We start from the raw sequence: 19,042 nt of genomic DNA, 5'->3' as shown, positions 1-19,042 counted from the left end.
TGAAACCCAGTAGGCAATTCCAACTGAGAGCACTACAGGAGTTTGAGCACTTTTTTTTTTTAACACATGGAGAAGGGGGTGATGCTTGTTTTTATTGTCATTGTATTAAATCACCAGCCAGCTGTCTCCCTTGTTCACGAGTCATGGTGAAGTACACAGATTTGGAATTAGAAAAATATTAATTCTGGCTCTGCCTCTTACTTTGTGACCTTTGGCAAGACATTTATTATCTGTGCCTCAGTTTTCTTATTTGCAAAATGGGGATGATAATACCTACTCCACAGGACTATTGTGAGAATTAAATGAGAAAATACAAGTAAAACACTGCTGTCACATAGTTCAAATGCAATAATAGCTAAGAAAAGGTTAATTCACTTATTTATTGAGTGATTACTAAGGGTACCTCTCTGCTAGATTATGAGTATCATGGCAAGTAAAACAGACATGGAATGGGCCCTCATAAATCAGGATCTTACTTGCTTGGCAAGAGTAAAAAATCTGATGCACATGGAAGTATAATTACCAACTGGAATAGTGTGACTGAGGAAAAGTGTGAGCTCCTAAACTATTTATTTTCTGAGGTCAAGGAAAGCTTTGCTGAGGAAATGTTATTGATATTGATAGCCAAGAGTTGAGGAATCAAGTTAATAAGGTGAAGAGCAGTGGGAGTAAGGAGGAAATATATGCTAGCAACTGAACATCACATGCAAAGGTCCTGGCCAGGAAGGAGTATGGCACTTTAGAAGAATTGGAAAAGATGAGTGGGGTAGAGCTTAGAGATCAAGTTAGCAGTTGGCCCTTGATGAGGCTGGAAAGGTAGGCAAGGACCAGATCATGCTGGGTCTGTAGGCCATTGTATGAGATGTCAGTCCTTAATTTAAGGCCAGTGGTCTTAAGGCCATTGTACGAGATGTCAATCCTTAATTTAAGACCAGTCGTCTTAAGTCTAGAGTTCAGATACAGGGAAGTGATATATGATAATGCATGGATGAAGCAAACATTCTTGGAATAAACACATGGACCCATCAAGTTGGAATGCCATGTTTCTGAATCTCTGATCCCAAGATCTTTAGATTCTGATATATACAGAGAAGAACAATGTGAGTTCTCTTCTGTACCAGTGATATCCAATCAGTGTAATAGATGAAGACTGTTTTACCAACATCATGACTTGAGATCTGAAGCAAAACAGGCCAGTTTACAGAGCCCTTGTACACATTTACTTTCTCAAGGGTATATTTTCCTTTTGTTCAAATAGAACTTGCAGGATGAGATCTGGGGCAGGGCACAGCTGGTTTCTTATGTAACCAGAAGCAAATCTAACACTTGTCAAAATGCTTATACTCCTGGCAAGGCAAAAGAGAAAATAATATTTCTTCCCAGAATGGAATTTTTTTTCCAGTATGCTTTTATACCTTTAAAGTTCTTTATAGTCAAATGAATGTTGACAGGGCTGATTATAAGCAGTAAGTGATATTGCTAAAAGGGCCAGGATTTTGTTGAATTTAAACACGCATTTTCTACAGGTAGTAATCCCTGTCTTTTCCAGATTAAAAAAAGAAACAAAAATGTCTGTGTAAGAGTGTCATGTAATGCTTCCACAAGTTAGAATTAAAGCTGTTACTGAAAAATTTCTCCCAACATGTGGGAAAAGAATTAATTCATTAGAATCCTGTAGATGTGATGCATTAAATTTAGGAAGGATATTGGAATGTAATACAAAGTATAATGAAATGCCAGAGCTAGAATCATGTTATTAAAAAGTGACTGTGGTAAATGAAAATGAAAGTCCAACTTATCAAGATTTGTAGGATGCAGTGAAAGCAGTGCCTAGAGGGAAATTTATAACATTGCATAAATTAGAAAAGAAGATAGATCTAAAATATATAAGCTTCCACACTGGGAAACTAGAAAAAAAGGAGCTAATTGAATCCAAAGTACTCAGAAGAAAAGAATAATAAAAATTAGAGCAGAAATTAATGAAGTTGAAAATAAGATATCAGTAGAGAAAATCAACAAAATCAAAGACTGGTTCTTTGAAAAGACAATAAAATCAATAAGCCTCTAGCCAGGCTAACCAAGAAAAAAGGAACACACAAATTACTAATATAAAAAATGAAAGATGAGGTCACTAGAGATCGCATGGGTATGAAAAGGATAATAAAGGTGTATTATGAAAATTCTGTGCCCACAAATTTGAATGTATCAATGGGTAAAAGAGGCAATTTCACAAAAGACATAATCTGTCAGAACTTCCACAAGAAGAAACAGACAATCTGAGTAGGCCTATATCTATTAAAGAAATTAAATAAATAAATAATAACCTTCCATGACAGAAACTGCCAGTTTCAAAAAAGGAATCTTGAAAGCAGCTAGACAGAAATGACTCATTATATAGCAAGCCTCAATAAAATGAACAGCTGATTTCTTATTAGATACCGAGGAGGTCAGAAGTAGTGAGATGAAATATTTTAAGTGGTGAAAGAAAAAAGACTATCAACCAAGAATAGTATATCTGGCAAAACTACCCATCAAAAAGAAGGAGAAATTAAGACATTCAAGATTAACAAAAATAGGTGTCATTGTTAGCAAACTTGCCCTATGAGAGAAATATTAAAGGAAGTCCTTCGGGATGAAATTAAAGGATATCAGTAACTTGAGTAACTTGAGTTACTTGAGTAACTTGAGTCCACATGAAGAAATAAAGAGCACAAATGAAGGAAACTATATGGGTTAACATAAAAGTATAAATGTAGTTTTTGTTTATTATAACTCTTTCCCCCCCATCTGATTTAAAAGACAACTATATATATCAATACAGGAAAGCCTTAGAGATCTTGTCGGTTTGGTTCCTGACCACTGCAATAAAGTGAATATCACAATAAATTAAGTTAAATTAATTGTTTAGTTTCCCAGTACATAAAAAAGTTATGTTTACACTGTACTGTAGTCTGTTAAGTGTGCAATAATGCTATGTCTAATAGAACAATGTACATACCTTATTTAAAAATTACTTTATTGCTAAAAAATGTTAATCATCATCTGAGCTTTCAGTAAGTCATACTCACTAATCACGGATCACCATAACAAATGTACTAATAATGAAAAGGTTTCAAATATTATAAGAATTACCAAAATGTGACACAGAGACATGAAATGAGAAAGAATGATACTGTAGACTTGCTTGATGCAGGGTAGCCACATACCTTCGATTTGTAAAAAATACAGTATTTGCAAGGTGCGATAGAATGAGGTATTCCTGTAGCAGGGATGTAGTGCACAACATGATGAGTATAGCTAATGCTGGTGTATAGAAAAGTTGTTAAGAGGCCCCTGGGTGGCTGAGTCAGTTAAGCGTCTGACTTTGGTTCAGGTCATGATCTCATGGTTCGTGAGTTCAAGCCCCATGTTGGGCTCTCTACTGTCAGCACAGAGCCTGCTTCAGATCCTGTGTCCTTCTCACTCTGCCCCTTCCCCCTCTCAAAAATAACTAAACATTAAAAAAGGAAAAGCTATTAAGACAGTAATCTTGAGAGTTGTCATTATAAGAAGAAAATTTGTTTCCTTTTTTCCCCATTTTTATCTTTTTTTGTTATATTTATTTGTATGAGAAGCTATTAGTTGTATTAGTTGAAGCTATTATGGTAATCATTTCACAATATATGTAAATCCAACCATCCTGCTGTATTCTTTAAACTTACACAGTGATGTATGTTAATTATTTCTCAATAAAACTGGAAAAATGTGAACAGACAACTCACAGAATGGAAGAAAATATTTGCAAACCATTTATCTGCTAAAGACTTAGTATCCAGTAGACATAGAGAACACTTAAAATTCAATAGGAAGAAAGACCAATAACCCAGATGAAAGACAGACAAAGGATTTGCATAGACATTTCTGCAAAGAAGATATACAAATGGCCAAGAAGCACATGAAAAGATGTTATGAGAGAAATGTAAACAAAAACCACAGTAAGATAACACTTCCCATAAGGATAGCTATAGTAAAAGAGAAAGACAATAGCAAGTTGGCAAGATATGGAGAAAATGGAACCCTTCTACATTGCTGGTGGGAATGTAGAATGGTACACCCACTTTGAAAAGTCTGGCAAATCTTCAAATGTTAAACGTAGAGTTATCATATCCCCTAGCAATTCCACTCCTGGGTATATGCTCAAGGGATCTGAGAACACATGTTCACAACATTCTCCAGAATAGATTACATGTTAGGCCACAAAACAATTAATAAGTTAAAAAAGATTAAAATCATATATTGTATCTTTTTCAACTACAACAGTATAAAACTAGAAATCAGTCTCAAGAGGGGTGCCTGGGTGGCTTAGTCAGTTAAGCGTCCGGCTTTCGCTTAGGTCATGATCTCACGGTTCGTGGGTTCGAGCCCCGCGTCGGGCTCTGTGCTGATTGCCAGCTCAGAGCCTGGAGCCTGTTTCAGAGTCTGTGACTCCCTCTCTCTCTGACCCTCCCTTGCTCACGCTGTCTCTCTCCCAGAAATAAATAAAACATTAAAAAAAAAAAAAGAAATCAATCTCAAGAGAGAAATCTGCAAAAAACACAAATACATGGAGGCTAAATAACATGCTACTAAACGATGAATGGGTCAACCAAGAAATCAAAGGTGAAATAAAAAAATAAATGGAGGCAAATGGAAATAAAAACACAGTGATCCAAAGTCTTTGAGATGCAGCAAAAGAGGGAAGATTATAACAATACATGCCTACCTCAAGAATCAAAAAAAATATCAGAGAAACAAGCTAACCATACACCTAAAGGAGCTAGAAAAAGAAGAACAAACAAAGCCCAAGTTTGAGAGAAGGGCATAATAAATATTAGAGCAGAAATAAATGAAATAAAGACTTAAAAAACAATAGAACAGATCAAAGAAACCAACAGCTGTTTTTTTGTTTTTTGTTTTTAAATCAAGGGGTGCCTGTGTGGCTCAGTTCATTAAGCATCCAACTCTTGATTTCACCTCAGGTCATGATCTCATGTTTGTGAGATAGAGCCCCATGTTGACCCTACGTTCCACCCCCGTGCGTGTGCATGCTCTCTCTCAAAAAAAAAAAAAAAAGAAAGAAAGAAAAGATGTACAAAATTGATAATTCTTTAGCCAAACTCATCAAAAAAAGAAGAGAGAGGATTCCAGTAAGTAAAAATCAGGAATGAAAGAGAAGAAATTATAACCAACACCACAGAAATACAAATGATAAGAGAATATTATGAAAAATTATATGCCAACAAATTAGGCAACCTATAGGAAATGGATAAATTCCTAGAAACCTATAACCCCCCCAAAACTAAAGCAGGAAAAATAGGAAATTTGAACAGACCAATTTCCAACAATGGAATTGAACCAATAATCAAAAAACTCCAAGGCAGGGGTATCTGGGTGGCTCAGGCAGTTGAACAGCTGATGTTGATTCTGGCTCAGGTCATGATCTCAACCGTTTGTGAGTTCAGGCCCTGTATCCGGTTCTCACAGAACCTGCTTAGGATCCTCTGTCTCCCTCTTTCTGCCCCTCCCTCCTCCCCTCTCTTTCAAAAATAAATAAACATTAAACTTTTTTTTAAATCCAAAACTCTGAACAAACATAAGTCCAGGACTAGATGGCTTCATAGGTGAATCCTACCAAACATTTGAAGAAAAGTTNAAAAAAAAAGAAAAGTTAGTATCTTTTCTTCTCAAACTCTCCCAAAAAATACAAGGAGAAGGCAAGTTTCCAAATTCAAGGCCAGCATTACCTTAATACCAAAACCAGATAAAGATGTCACAAAAAAAGAAAACTATAGGCCAATACCTCTGATCAATGTAGATGCAAAAATCCTCAGCCAAATATTAGCAAACTAAATCCAACAACGTATTAGAAAAATCATTCACCATGTTCAAGTGGGAGTCATTCCAGGGATGCAACAGTGGTTCAGTACTCACAGATTGATCAAAGTGATATATTAACAAAAGAAAGGATAAAAACCATATGATCATCTTAATAGATGAGAGAAAAGCATTTGACACAGTAAAACATCCAATTGTACTGAAAGCTCTCAATAAAATAGGTATAGAGGGAATATACCTCAACATAATAAGGGCCATATATGAAAAACCCACGGCTAATATACTCAATGGTGAAAAATTGAGAGCATTTCCTCTAAGATCAGGAACAAGACAAAGATGTCCACTCTCACCACTTATTCAACATAGTAATGGAAGTCCTAGAGACAGCAATCAGACAAGAAAAAGAAAAAAAAAGGCATCCAAATTGGTGAGGAAGAAGTAAAACTTTTACTATTTGCAGATGACATGATACTATAAGGAGAAAATCCTAAAGATCCCACCAAAAAACTACTAGAACTGATAAGTGAATTCAGTAAAGTCACAGGATGCAAAATTAACATACAGAAATCTGTTACATTTCTATACACTAGTAATGAAGTAGTAGAGAGAAATTAAGAAAACAGTCACATTTACAATTACACCAAAAAGGATGAAATACCTAGGAATAAACTTAACTAAGGAGGTGAAAGATCTGTACTCTGAAAACTATAAACCATTGATAAAAGAAATTGAAGACAACACAAACAAATCGAAAGGTAGTCCATGCTCATGGATCAGAAGAAAAAATATTGTTAAAATGTCCATATTAACCAAAGCAATTTACAGATTCAATGCAATCCCTATCAAAATACCAACATTCTTCACAAAACAAATAATCCTAAAATTAGTATGGGACCACAAAAGATCCCAAATAGTGAAAGCAATCTTGAAAAAGAACAAACCTGGAGGTATCACAATCCCAGATTTCAAGACATACTAAAAAACTATACTAATCATAACAGTGTGATACTGGCACAAAAACAGACACAGTGATCAATGGAACAGAAAGTTCAGAAATAAACCCATGCTTTTATGGTCAGTTAATTTACAGGAAGGGAAGTAAGAATATACAATGGGAAAAAAGACAATCTTTTCAACAAATGGTGTTGGGAAAACTGGAGAGTAACATGCAAAATAATGAAACAGGACTGATTACTTAAACCATACACACAAAAAAACTCAAAATGGATTAAGGGCCAAATATGAGACTTGAGGCCATAAAACTCCTGGAAGAAAACATAGAGAGTAGTTTCTTTGACATCAACTGTAGAAACATTTTTCTAGGTATGTCTTCTCTGGCAAGGAAAACAAAAGCAAAATTAAACTATTGGACTACACTAAAATAAAAAGGTTTTGCACAGTGAAGGAAACCATCAACAATGCAAAAAGGCAACCTACTGAATGAGAGTAGATATTTGTAAATGATACATCTGATAAGAGGTTAATATAAAAAATATATAAAGAACTTATACAATTCAACACACACAAAAACAATTTAAAATCCAATTTAAAAATGGGCAGAGGATCTGAATAGATATTTTAACAAAGAAGATATAGAGGGCCCATAGACATCTGAAAAGATGCTCACCACCACTAATCATCAGGGAAATGCCAAATAAAATGACAATGAAATACTACTTGTCAGAATGACTAGAATCAAAAAGATAAGAAATGACAAGTGTTGGCAAGGATGTGGAGAAAAAGGAACCCTTATGCACTGTTGGTGGGAATGCAAATTGATATAGCTACTGTGGAAAAGAGATCAAGGTTCGTCAAAAACTTAGAAATAAAATTACCATACAATTCAATAAGAAAATAAAAACACTAATTCAAAAAGATATATGCACCCTATGTTTATTACAGCATTATTTACAGTACCCAAGCTATGGAAGCAACCTATGTGTCCACTGATGGATGAATGGATAGAGAAGATGTAGTATATATACATCATGGAATATTACTCAGCCATAAAAAATTGTGAAATCTTTCCAGTTATAAGAACATAAATCGACCTAGAGGGATTAACACCAAGTGAAATAACTCAGTGAGAGAAAGGGAGAGAGAGGGAGCCACAGAATCTGAAGCAGGCTCTAAGCTCTGAGCTGTCAGCACAAACCCTGACATGGGGGCCTGAACTCATGAACTGTGAGATCATGACCTGAGCCGACATTGGATGCTTAACCAACTGAGCCACCCAGGTGCCCCAAGAGTACACTTATCTTGATGAGGACTGGCAAATATATAAAATTGTGGAATCCTGTTGTACATCTGAAACTCCTATAACACTGTATGTCAATTACACTTGAATTTTTTAAAAGTCCTTAAAAAGACATGTTCACACAAAAACTCGTACACAAACATTCATTGTCATAATAGCCAGTAAAAACAGAATGTGGAAACAACTTAAATGTCCAGTAACTGATAAATGATAAGGAAATGTGACACAGCCCTACAATGGAACATCATGTAGCCATAATCATAATATGGTGCTGATATTAACTTTGCATAAGTTAACTTTGAAAGCATTACATTAATTGAACAGAGCCAGTCACAAAAGTCCAGTTTGTATGATTCCATTTACACGAAGTGTCCAGAAGAGGCTAATCCATAGAGTAAACTCATAGTGGGGAGAAGGGAAGAGAAATGAGAAATGACTTCTAATAAGTATAGGGTTTCTTTGTGGGGTGAAGAAAATGTATTGGAATTAAATAGTGATGATGATTCTACAACTGGGTAAATAAACTAAAAACCACCAAACTAAAAACATTTAAAAACGTTAGTTTTATAGTATATGAATTATAGCTCAACAAACACATTTTTTTTTTTTTTTGGTGTTAAGAGTCTGTATTTTGCTGAGCACTATGCCTACATCATTATTACTTTTTTGTTGTTGTTAAGCTTGTCNGGATGTGTCAAGTAAGAAGTTGCTGCGGTGGAGGTCAAGGAGGTTGTTTCCTGCTTTCTCCTCTAGGGTTCAACAAACACATTTTTAAAGAATACATGAAATAAATAAGCTGACTAAAAATTTTTTAAAAAATGAAGCCCTGGCAATGGTGATGCAGGATCAAAAAAGTGGCAATATTTTAATTTCCCAAGTGAAGCAGATTCAGATTTCTCTGTTGGTTTAATCCCAACTCTGCTTAATGGTTCACATTCTCACTACATGTGATCTTCAGGTTCTATTCTAAAGTTCCCCAACTCTGTCAATCCCTTTCTCATTTCTTCATCTTGGGTTTTCCACTTTGTACTAAGCATCTTGAATTGGTTTATCTTGCCACATCATGGTACTTTTAAAGAAATTGTTGCCAGAGGTATAATTTGTTGCCCAGGTTACTGATGCTCAACTACTATCCTTCAATTTATTTTAAGTATCATGGTAGATGTAGATACATTAAAATGTGGCTTTTTGGGGAGCACCTGGGTGGCTCAGTCCGTTGAACATCTGACTCTTGATTTGGGCTCAGGTCATGATCTTGTGGTTCATGAATTCAACCCCCGTATCGGGCTCTGAGCTGTCAGCTTGAGATTCAGTCTCCCTCTCACTCTCACTCTCACTCTCACTCTACCCTTCCCCACTGATGCTCTCTCTTTCTCTCAAAATAAATAAACTTTAAAAAATGTAGCTTTTGCACTTCTCTTGGAGTCTGTGCTCTGCTAGTGGTTTCTTCTCAGCCTTCATGCTGGTCTGTCACTGTCTAACTGCTGCTGCTTATTTCTCAGTAGCCCAGTTGCAGGTCTTGCTTGGAGTTTAAACATCCTTGCTGCAACTACCTCATTCACGCCCACATATAAAGCAAAAATTGATCAGTTTCCTTCTTTCAGAATTAGGCAGAAGGGAAAGTAAAGGAAATGGGGACCACTATCTTTGAGAGGGTGTTAGCTCCTCTCCCACCTCCTGTGCACTGTTGGTGCTTTTTGTCTTTATTTTTGTCTGCTTCTTTCTTGCCTCTTTGTGTTTTCAATCTCCTTTCCCTCCCTCTTCCCCCCACTGAGGATTATAGGAATTGGAGACAGGGTTAGAATCATTTTTCCACTGGTTTACAAACAAGTTGGGTAAACCATGGAACCCTTCTTTTCCACAGAAATTTTGCTTTGATTTTCACAAGCATGAAAGAAGGAAGTAAAAAATCATTTCCTGATGTTACAGAGGAGAAAGGGCCTAGGATTCACGGTCCACTCAGGGTGACTCTGTAACTGTGCATTTGACTCCATCCCATATTAGAGATATGACTGCAGGCCCATCACCACATCTCCTTGTTCCTCAGCCTTCCTGTGCATAACCCTGGGGCACTCCAGAGAACAATTACCCAAACCTGCCCTGCAAGGCGAGGTGGTGCAGAATGTTGCTGGGTTACCATTCTCAGCCCTTGCGTCCTCTCCTCCTCTTTCTTGGCTCCCCTGCAGTACCAGGCAAATACACTCAGCATGTGGTGACTTCACAACATAGAACAGATAGTATCAAGTCAGTCAGCAAGGACAGTGAACAGACTGCATGTCTCCCCAGAGACAAGCTGCTCTCTCGAGCCACGCTTTCAAGACGTCTCCTGGGTGCCCACCCAGGCAGGCTTCACCGTCTCACCTGCAGACAATCCTTGGTCCAGCATCTGCTGTCTGCTGAGCCGGCTCACATGTCTGACAGGCAGGCGACTGGATTTCTCGTCCTAACAGTTGCTACCTTTCTCCCTCTCTCCCAGCTGTTTCAAATTCCTTCCTTCCCTCCTCCCTGTCCCCCATCCTTTCCTTGTTTCCGTTGAACATCACTTTCAGCTTCTTATGAATTTTTCCTTTTCAGCTAATTCACAGCATCTTTTACCAATGCCACTTCCCATGGGGCAGCCTAGCATTGGCTTAGCGTCTCATGACTCTCATGATAATAGGGATGCCAGGAAGTGTGTACCAAACTGTGGTCTATCAAATATAAGCCCTCCCAAATGTTCTTTGCAGAAAGCGTTCTGGGACCAAATAACTTCAGGAAATATTTTTTTTTGCCTCCACCCATGGTGAGGCCCACTGCTGATTCCTTTAGCAAAGGTCCATACAAGTCCCATGATAAAGAATCTGTTGAAACTTTTTGATCCATTCATCTGTTGATGGATGTGGGGGGGAGGGGGGATGGGCATAGAGGAGGACACTTATGGGGATGAGCACTGAGTGTTATGTGGAAACTAATTTGACAATAAACTATTTGTAAAAAAAAAAAAAAGGAATCTGTTGAAACTTTTTATTTTCAAACTCCCTAAACGTTTTGCTTAGAAACCCTCTTTCTGAGTGATAGCCACTGACATGCAGGGTAAGTAGTGTTTGTGGACCATAGTGTGAGAAACACTGAACTTGATGCTCTCTGAGGTTGGTTCCAGATCTAGAGCTCTAGTTTATCCACTAGCTGATGGTATGCTCGAAAGGCACATGGACCTGGCATGGCAGGAATGTGGTGCTGGACAAGTCATCTTCAGTGGAGGAGAATGAGCCTATCAGTCAGGGATCTTCACAGAAACAGAAGCAATAGGATTGTGTGTGTGTGTGTGTGTGTGTGTGTGTGTGTGTGTGTGTGTGTGTAGTGTATGTGTGCACATGTATACAAGAGAGGTTGAGATAGAGATTGAGGGGGATTCAAGGAATTGACTCGCATGAGTATGGAAGCTAGCAAGTCCAAACTACAGGACCCTCATGAGCTGGTGTTGCATTTCAGGTCCCAAGACAGTCTGCTGTCAGAACTCCACTTCCTCGGGGGACTTCAATCTCTTTTCTGTTAAAAGCCTTCAGTTGAATGGAGATGGCCCTCTCATGATATGGAGGGTAATCTGTTTTACCCAAAGTCTACTGATTAAAATGTTAATCTCACCTAAAAATACCTTCACTGAAATATCTAGAATAATCTTTGACCAAATATCTGGGTAACATGGCCCTGCCAAGTTCGCACATTAGGATAAACATCACCATGAGAGGAGCAGTTATGGTGGTGATAAATCCTTGATGGTCATGGGCCACTAGGGAACTACACCTTGAGGGGAGGAAGGGGCACAGATAAATGGTGCCCGTTTTGTCTTTTTGATGTGGCCCTGGCTAGTGATGTATCAAAAGCATTGGACAATAGTTCTTGCTCATTAAAACATGTTTTGAGATTGACAAGTAGGATGGAGAGGACCAGGCACATTAATTCTGTGGCATAGATGTGATCTGCCACATGCTTCTCTTGCAAGTAACTGAAAGAAAATCTTTAGCAATCTGTCACATGGAATAGGATGAGCTGTGAGCTCACATCTCTAATAAATGAAAGCATTATACTAAGCTCTGTGGGTGAGAATTTATGTAACACTTTTAATTAAGATAACTGCAGGGGAATGGAAAGGATTCTCTAGTAAGTGACTCTAATGAGTGGATAATGCCCTTCCCCTTCCCACCTGGAGAAGATGAGGCTCAGCCACTAATTAGTGTAATTAGCACTGAAAGTGGAAAGATTTACCCCTTTCTCTCCTTTCTTCATCTTTGGAGTACCTAGGCTCTTTGTTTTTGCATGCTTGGCTGCCCCTTCTTTCCTTTATGAAATTCAAGTTGCTTTGGAGTTTTCCTTGAGTCCCCTTTTCAGAAGGTAATTGGGAGCCTCAATCATGCCCTCAATGTGACTGTACCACCTGTTCCTGGGTGAAGCTAGGAGTCAAAAGTTAGTCTCTGACCCTTTAAAATCCCTTATTGGTTTGATGTATTTTTAGGAAGTCCTTTTATGGTAAGCTTGAATTTATAATCGAGAAAAGGCTCTTTGTCTTTTTAAAAGAAGGTGACCCTTTGGGGTACCTGGGTGCCTCAGTCAGTTAAGCGTCCAGCTCTTGATTTCGTCTCAGGTCATGATCTCAGCTCAGATCATGATCTTATAATTCATGGGTTTGTACCCTGCACTGGGCTCTGTGCTGACAGCACAGAGCCTGGTAGGGATTTCTTTCTCTCTCTCCCCCTCTCTGCCTCTCCTCTCTCTCTCTTTCTCTAAATAAACATTAAAAAAGAGAAGGCAACTCCAAAACAGAGCAGAAATATGTACTAATTTGTGTGTAGCTATCTATGGACATGACTGAATGAAAATCTTATTTCCTACTGCCCCTGTTAATCAGAAAGAAGGGAGGAGAATAAAGTAGGAAGAAAGAGGAGACAAAGGCTTGGAATGTAATTAACAATAATTGAGGAAAAACAATCACTCAAAGGGTTTCTCCAAGGAGACTGATCCCACTGCCAAAAATGACTCTGTTCTCTTTGCTGTTTTCCTGAGATGCAGGGGAGCAGGAGAGCCTCAGGGATGAGAAGCTCTGGGGAGCCTCTGATTTGAGCTCCCTGTACAGGCTAAGAAGATGCTTTGTGAATCATGTAGAAACCAACTGCTNTTTGGTGCCAGATTGGTTTAAAGTTCAAAAGCCAAAAAAAAAAAAAAATAATAATAATAATAAAGTTCAAAAGCCAAAACCAAGCTTCTTTGAGAAATTCTGGCTCCAGTGGGTTTAAGTGCATTATTTAAAAGGTGTTCTAGGGGTGCCTGGGTGGCTCAGTCGGTTAAGGGGCCGACTTCAGCTCAGGTCATGATCTCACAGTTCTTGGGTTCGAGCCCCACGTCAGGCTCTGTGCAGACAGCTCAGAGCCTGGAGCCTGCTTCGGATTCTGTGTCTCCCTCTCTCTGTGACCCTCCCTTGCTCACACTCTGTGTATTTCTCTCTCTCAAAAATAAATAAACATTAAAAAAAAAAAGATGTTCTATTAAAATCTGAGGACAAGGCTCACATGTAGTAGTACTTAGCAGATCCTTTACATACTATTGAGAAATAGTTGTCTCTAAAGTGTTTTATTTCTTCAAATGCTATTCTAATTTTATATCCCCTTGAATATAATAATGGATACGTATGGGTAATATTTTTGTTGCCCTAATATTGAGTGCTGCTTTTTCATTAAAAGTATAATTGAACTTGAATAGAAGTTAGAAGCTTCTGATAGAAGCATAACTGATGGGATCACCAAGTCATGATTTAGAAAGTTCTTTGTATCTTACAGTAGTTGCAAAGCTTGGTTGCACAGTACAATCGCCAAGAGAGCTTTGAAAAATCCCAATATCCAGACCAATTAAAGCAGAATCTAATGGGTAGGGCTCAGGTACCAGTATTTTACAGAACTCTGAGGATTCCACTGTGCAGGGTTGAGAACCACTTATCTAGGTGGAAATAAACTTTGTAGGGCTGGTGGACCTAATATGCAGTAGTACATGTTATTTTAAAAAAAAATAACCTCTTTGCCCAGCACCCCATCCCGGTCCTCCTAGGGCTCTGCTGGTCTCAATGGGGCTAAGTGCTAGGGTCCTTTCTGCCTTCCTTCCAGTGGCATGCAGATAAATGTTTGCCAGTCCACTCATTGGGATAAAAAAGCTCGATTTCCAGATTCTGTAAATACTCCCAGCATGGTTAATTTAATCTTACCAGTGTACTTCTGGGGAGCATGGAGTTGGGAGGGGAGGGGTATAGTTGGCTTCCATGGGCCAATGCAAGCCCGCTCCAGGCCCGAGTGCCTCCTTCTCGGCTTCACATTTGCCCACCCTCAGATAATCCTGTCTCCATTAGGTGACACTAGTGGTGTGAGCCACCTGGATGAATACTTTTCTGTTGTATGGTGTTCTGCCCAGCTAAGAGAGCACCTCCTACCACTCAGAGAGTATAGATAATCTTTGGAAAGCACCAAGAGAATGTGCCTAAGCCTGGGGATATTTGGGCAATTAGCTTTCTGGGTTATACTTTAACCTGAGAGCCTCATTAAGGTGAGCTGTAGATACATCTGTAGGTGCCTGAGATGACTATATGATGTTTTTGAGCCTGCTGATTTGAGGGCCAGGCTCTGAATCAGAATACATTTACCAAAGTTAACAGGGGAACTCCTGGGAGGCAGGCTTCCAGCCTTCTATAGTTGACTGACTTCTACCTCAACAGAGGTCACATACCCCTAATTCTCACCCCCACTCATCATAAAGCACTTTCACATAACTCTTCTCATGGAATCACTTCAATGCACTTAGGAAACCCACACAGATGCTATCTTCAATCTGCAGGTAAGGAATTCTGCTGAAGCTCAAGGAGGTTAAGTGCAGTGATTCACCCAAGTCTGGGCACCTTGCCCGAGATGGTAAGTGGTGGAGCCATGACTTGAACCCAGAGCTTCTGATCCCAAGGTTAATGCTCTCCAGACACACGGCCTTGGTATGTCCACCATCTCCGCATGTGCATGGGGTAGGCAACTTAGGTAAAGGAGGAAATGAGATGAAAAGTAGCTGAACTGCCTCCCAGTCTGATGAACTAATTCTTTGCCTGTCCTGGTTTGGAAAACATGCTTCCTGAAATGAATGTGACCTGACAAAACATATTCCAGCTTGGTAAATATTAAGTTGGGGGTGAAGTATAAATGGCTTGTAAAATATGAATGGCACTGATGAACTGTAATTCCACAAATAGAATCAGGAGCAACCCCTGTAGAGAATAAGTCAAATCTAGAGAATACCTGGGACTCCAAGAAGTGGCTACAGAAATATGGCTTGAAAGCCCAGAAGCTGTCCTTTTATGATGTCGTCGCTGACTGCTCCTTCCGCCATGCTGATGGAGTCGTTGATGTAAAAGCCAAACCAGGAAATGAGTCTGTGCAGACTAGTGCGGTAAGTGAAGTGAAATCCTGGGCAGGGCTGTGGGCTTCCTCTGATGCCCTGGGTGGGAAAGGCTCCCCTCAGGCCAGAGCCCAGGGCAAGACCAAGGTTGAAAGGCAGCATGGAGGGAAACCAGCTTGGGTTTCCATGAAGGAAGATGGCTTTGTGTTTCTCATCTTATGCTTCTCTGAATACTACTTGCCTAAGTGGAGACTAAGTCTGGGAATGGTTTCTGAATATAAGTGGATTATACAATAATTATACATAAGCCAGAAGTCAGGTTTATAGAAATTCAGGCATTATGAGTCTCAGAATTATTCAACCTTGTCAGAAGAGAAGCCTTTTATTGGTGAATTGAATGGTGCAAGTGCCCAAAGCAGGCATTTCTATGGTCCTCTTTATATTGTTACTCTCTTAAAAATACATTAGTCTAGTGACTACTACCCAGCATTTTGTGGATTCCCAGTAAATGTAAAAAGAAATTTTCTAAGGGATTATGGCACTGCAAGGATATATATTGAAAACTTTCAAAAGGTAGTTCCATTGTGTCAATGGCTCTGGAAGGAATATAGCTTCTCAAAGTGCTTGACTCTGGTTCGCAGTCAAAGGATAATTAGGCTCCTCAACTTTAGCATGCATGAGTCAATGGGTTTGAGGCAGGGCTCAGATGATGCTGAAGCTACTGTTCCAGGGGCTGCACTCTGCAAAACACTGATGTGTCAGCAGTGCCCAGGAGACTGTCAGAAGTTTAGAATTATGGAGAGATAAAAAGTATCACAATAGGAAGCAGGAAATCGGGATAAAATGAATATTCTAAATTTGTAAAACTGAAGGAAAACTCTTTTAGAAGATAGTAAAGGCCTAGGTACACACTCTGAAGTGAAAACCAAAACATGAGCAACAGAGCAGATGTGCCAGTAATGGCAGCCCAGCAGAGACCACTGGCAAGGAAATCAAGGTCCTCCAATGCACTGTCACTTTATGTATTCTCTAAGGCTCTGATTTAGTGTCACGGTCACAGAGATGTCTGTCCATCCTACAGAAGTGAAACACCAGTGTCTTTGCCACTCCTAAGGGCAGCTGGCCACTAGGCTCTGCACATCCTCCCGAGGAAGGGCTCTTTCCGTGGGGGCTACATTAACCTCACGATGTGGTGTTTTAGCCCTCTTAATGCTGTGTGTTTACAGTGAACTACACAGAGGAAAATATAAAAATTGGATGAGAAAAAAGCAGAGTTGATGGAAGACTTCTGTCCTAGCTTATACACTGGGATTTGGAGTAATTGCTGCATTGCAGGAAATTTCATTTGTGGGTTTCCTCCTCCAGCACACTTTTCTGATTTTGTAGTCATTATTCAGTAATGTTATTAGTTCAGGAAATCATATGTAGCTAATCATATGTAATCATATGTAATCTAATTATATGTAGATTTTCATTTTGAAGATACATTAGGCTCTGGATATTTAAAGATATCAATCCCTGTCAATTTGAACATAGCTCACTTTGAACATGAGCTGGTGACACTGTGGTATGTTCAAGTCATCTCCTTATCCTTTCTTGACAATTTTGAACGAAATCTTATGGGGACAGGTTGAAGAGTCTGGTTTATAAATGGGGAATTTTACCTCAAATTTCCTGTGCTAAAAAATAGTAGAAGTTGAGAAGTATACAGTTCAGCTTTCTCCACAAATATTGATGAAAAAGGGATAATTTTATTTTCAGTATTTGGGGCCACGTATCTAAAACTGGATTTATACCTAAAATTGTGTTGTGTGTGAGGTGGAGAATAACTGAAGCTGTGAACAAATTGATTATTTAGGGTTCTCCCAGACTCCCACTGGGCAGGACCCCCTAAACTTTTAAAGATAAAAACTGGTTTGTAGGGACAGATCCAAGAAACTCATTTACACTGAGAAATAAATGACTAAAAAGGCCTTTTTATATAGTATTTCTAAGATGGATAAGCAGGTGAGAGGAGGAGACAAAAATGCATTTCCAGGAGTGGCTGGATAGCTCAATCAGTTGAGCAACTGACTTGATTTTGGCTTAGGTCACGATCTCATGGTTCAGGGGCTTAAGCTCTGTTCGGCTCTGTGCTGACAGCGTGGAGCTTGCTTGGGATTCTGTCTCCCTCTTTCTCTGCCCCTCCCCTGCTTATGCTTTCCTTCTCTCTCTTTCTTTCTCCCAATAAACAAACAAACAAAAATGAATATTTAAAAGTGCGTTTCCAATTAGAAGATTTCATGTGAAGTCTAGTAACTTGGTATTTGGGGCACCCCTCAAGTCACATTACATTCATAATTGCTCATGCTGCTAGTGCACAAAGCCAGCCTTGATGTTCACAGACCCTCTCTAGTCTCACCATTTATTCTGTAACAGATGTTTATTGAGCCTTCACTAGGTACCAGTCCATGTGGTCAGGACTTGGAATAGAAAGACCTGTCTGTAAATGCTACTTCTCCAGTTACTAATTTAGAGATGTTGAGCAAATAATTTAACGCTTTTAGTCTTACTCTCCACTTCTGTAAATGAGTGGTGTAAAGTCCAAACTAAAAAATGCATGTCTGAGTACAGTGCCTGGCACTTAGGAGATGCCCAGTAGATGTTACCTTGTTTCTTTTCTTTTCTTTTTTTTTTTTAATTTAAGGACAAACACTGTGAATCAGAAACGAGTATTTATGGAATGCCTGTGGGCTTTATACACAAGGTGACTATTTGTGCTCACATAGCACACATGAGAAGACAAAGTCGCAAAGCCTCTGAGAGGTTACAGCACAAGATGGCAGGGTTTGAAATCCTATCTGCTGGGACCTTACACTTCACTTTTCCCATTCTGACACTCTGCTGTCTGACACCTGTATTCATGTAACATACGGTCTGGTGTGTTTCTATCTGGGAGTGCATAAGGCACAGTTGGAAAAGGCCATGTGATGGGATTGAGAACAGGGAGAACTCTTGAGGGATGAGAACATGGTGAGAATGAGACAGAGGACATCTTTCTCCTTCCATCTTTATGTTGTGTTTGCCATGTGGTTCCCCTGTCTGCCTGTCTTGGGAACATCAGGACTGATCTCATCGTGCCCTTCATCCATGTTCATATCACTCACCACCAGACTTCTCAATCCTCATCCCCGTCTCTGAACTTCCTCTATTCCCTTCCTCCATTCTTCCCTGACTCCTAAATTCCTTCCACTGTGCCCTCTAGAACTAGAAGACATCAGTACACCCACTGTAGTGTCAAGTGCTTTGCAGTGTTCTCTTAGCTTGCTTGTCTGGGTTTTCTCTCGAGGACCCTGGTTCCTCTCCCATTCTCCTTGGACCTGTGGGTGGGAGATATGGATGCTGTCCTCATTATTCCTTGTTGCTGTTTCTTGATCATTCTCCCTCCTCTTCCCATGTCATCAGAATGTACCACCCATGACACTTCTTGTGGCTGACATTTTCTGAGTCTCAGGTTACCCCCATAATTAATTGAAGATTATAGCTTGTGGCTTG

General features: G+C 39.3%; 1 protein-coding gene across 1 annotated transcript in view; it reads left to right on the top strand.

The window, feature by feature from the left end:
* VWA3B (von Willebrand factor A domain containing 3B) overlaps positions 1–19,042 on the top strand; it is a 208,443-nt gene that overhangs the window by 77,840 nt on the left and 111,561 nt on the right. Inside the window, exon 9 of the mRNA XM_077749344.1 lies at positions 15,363–15,559. Coding sequence (XP_077605470.1) covers positions 15,363–15,559 — 197 coding nt within the window. The remainder of the gene's footprint in view (positions 1–15,362; positions 15,560–19,042) is intronic.

The sequence above is a fragment of the Crocuta crocuta genome, unplaced genomic scaffold, assembly GCF_008692635.1.
Source record: "Crocuta crocuta isolate KB4526 unplaced genomic scaffold, BGI_CrCroc_1.0 scaffold118, whole genome shotgun sequence".
NCBI classification, from domain to species: domain Eukaryota; kingdom Metazoa; phylum Chordata; class Mammalia; order Carnivora; family Hyaenidae; genus Crocuta; species Crocuta crocuta.
Note: the sequence above shows the minus strand (reverse complement) of the source record. Positions and strands in the feature narration are given on the sequence as shown.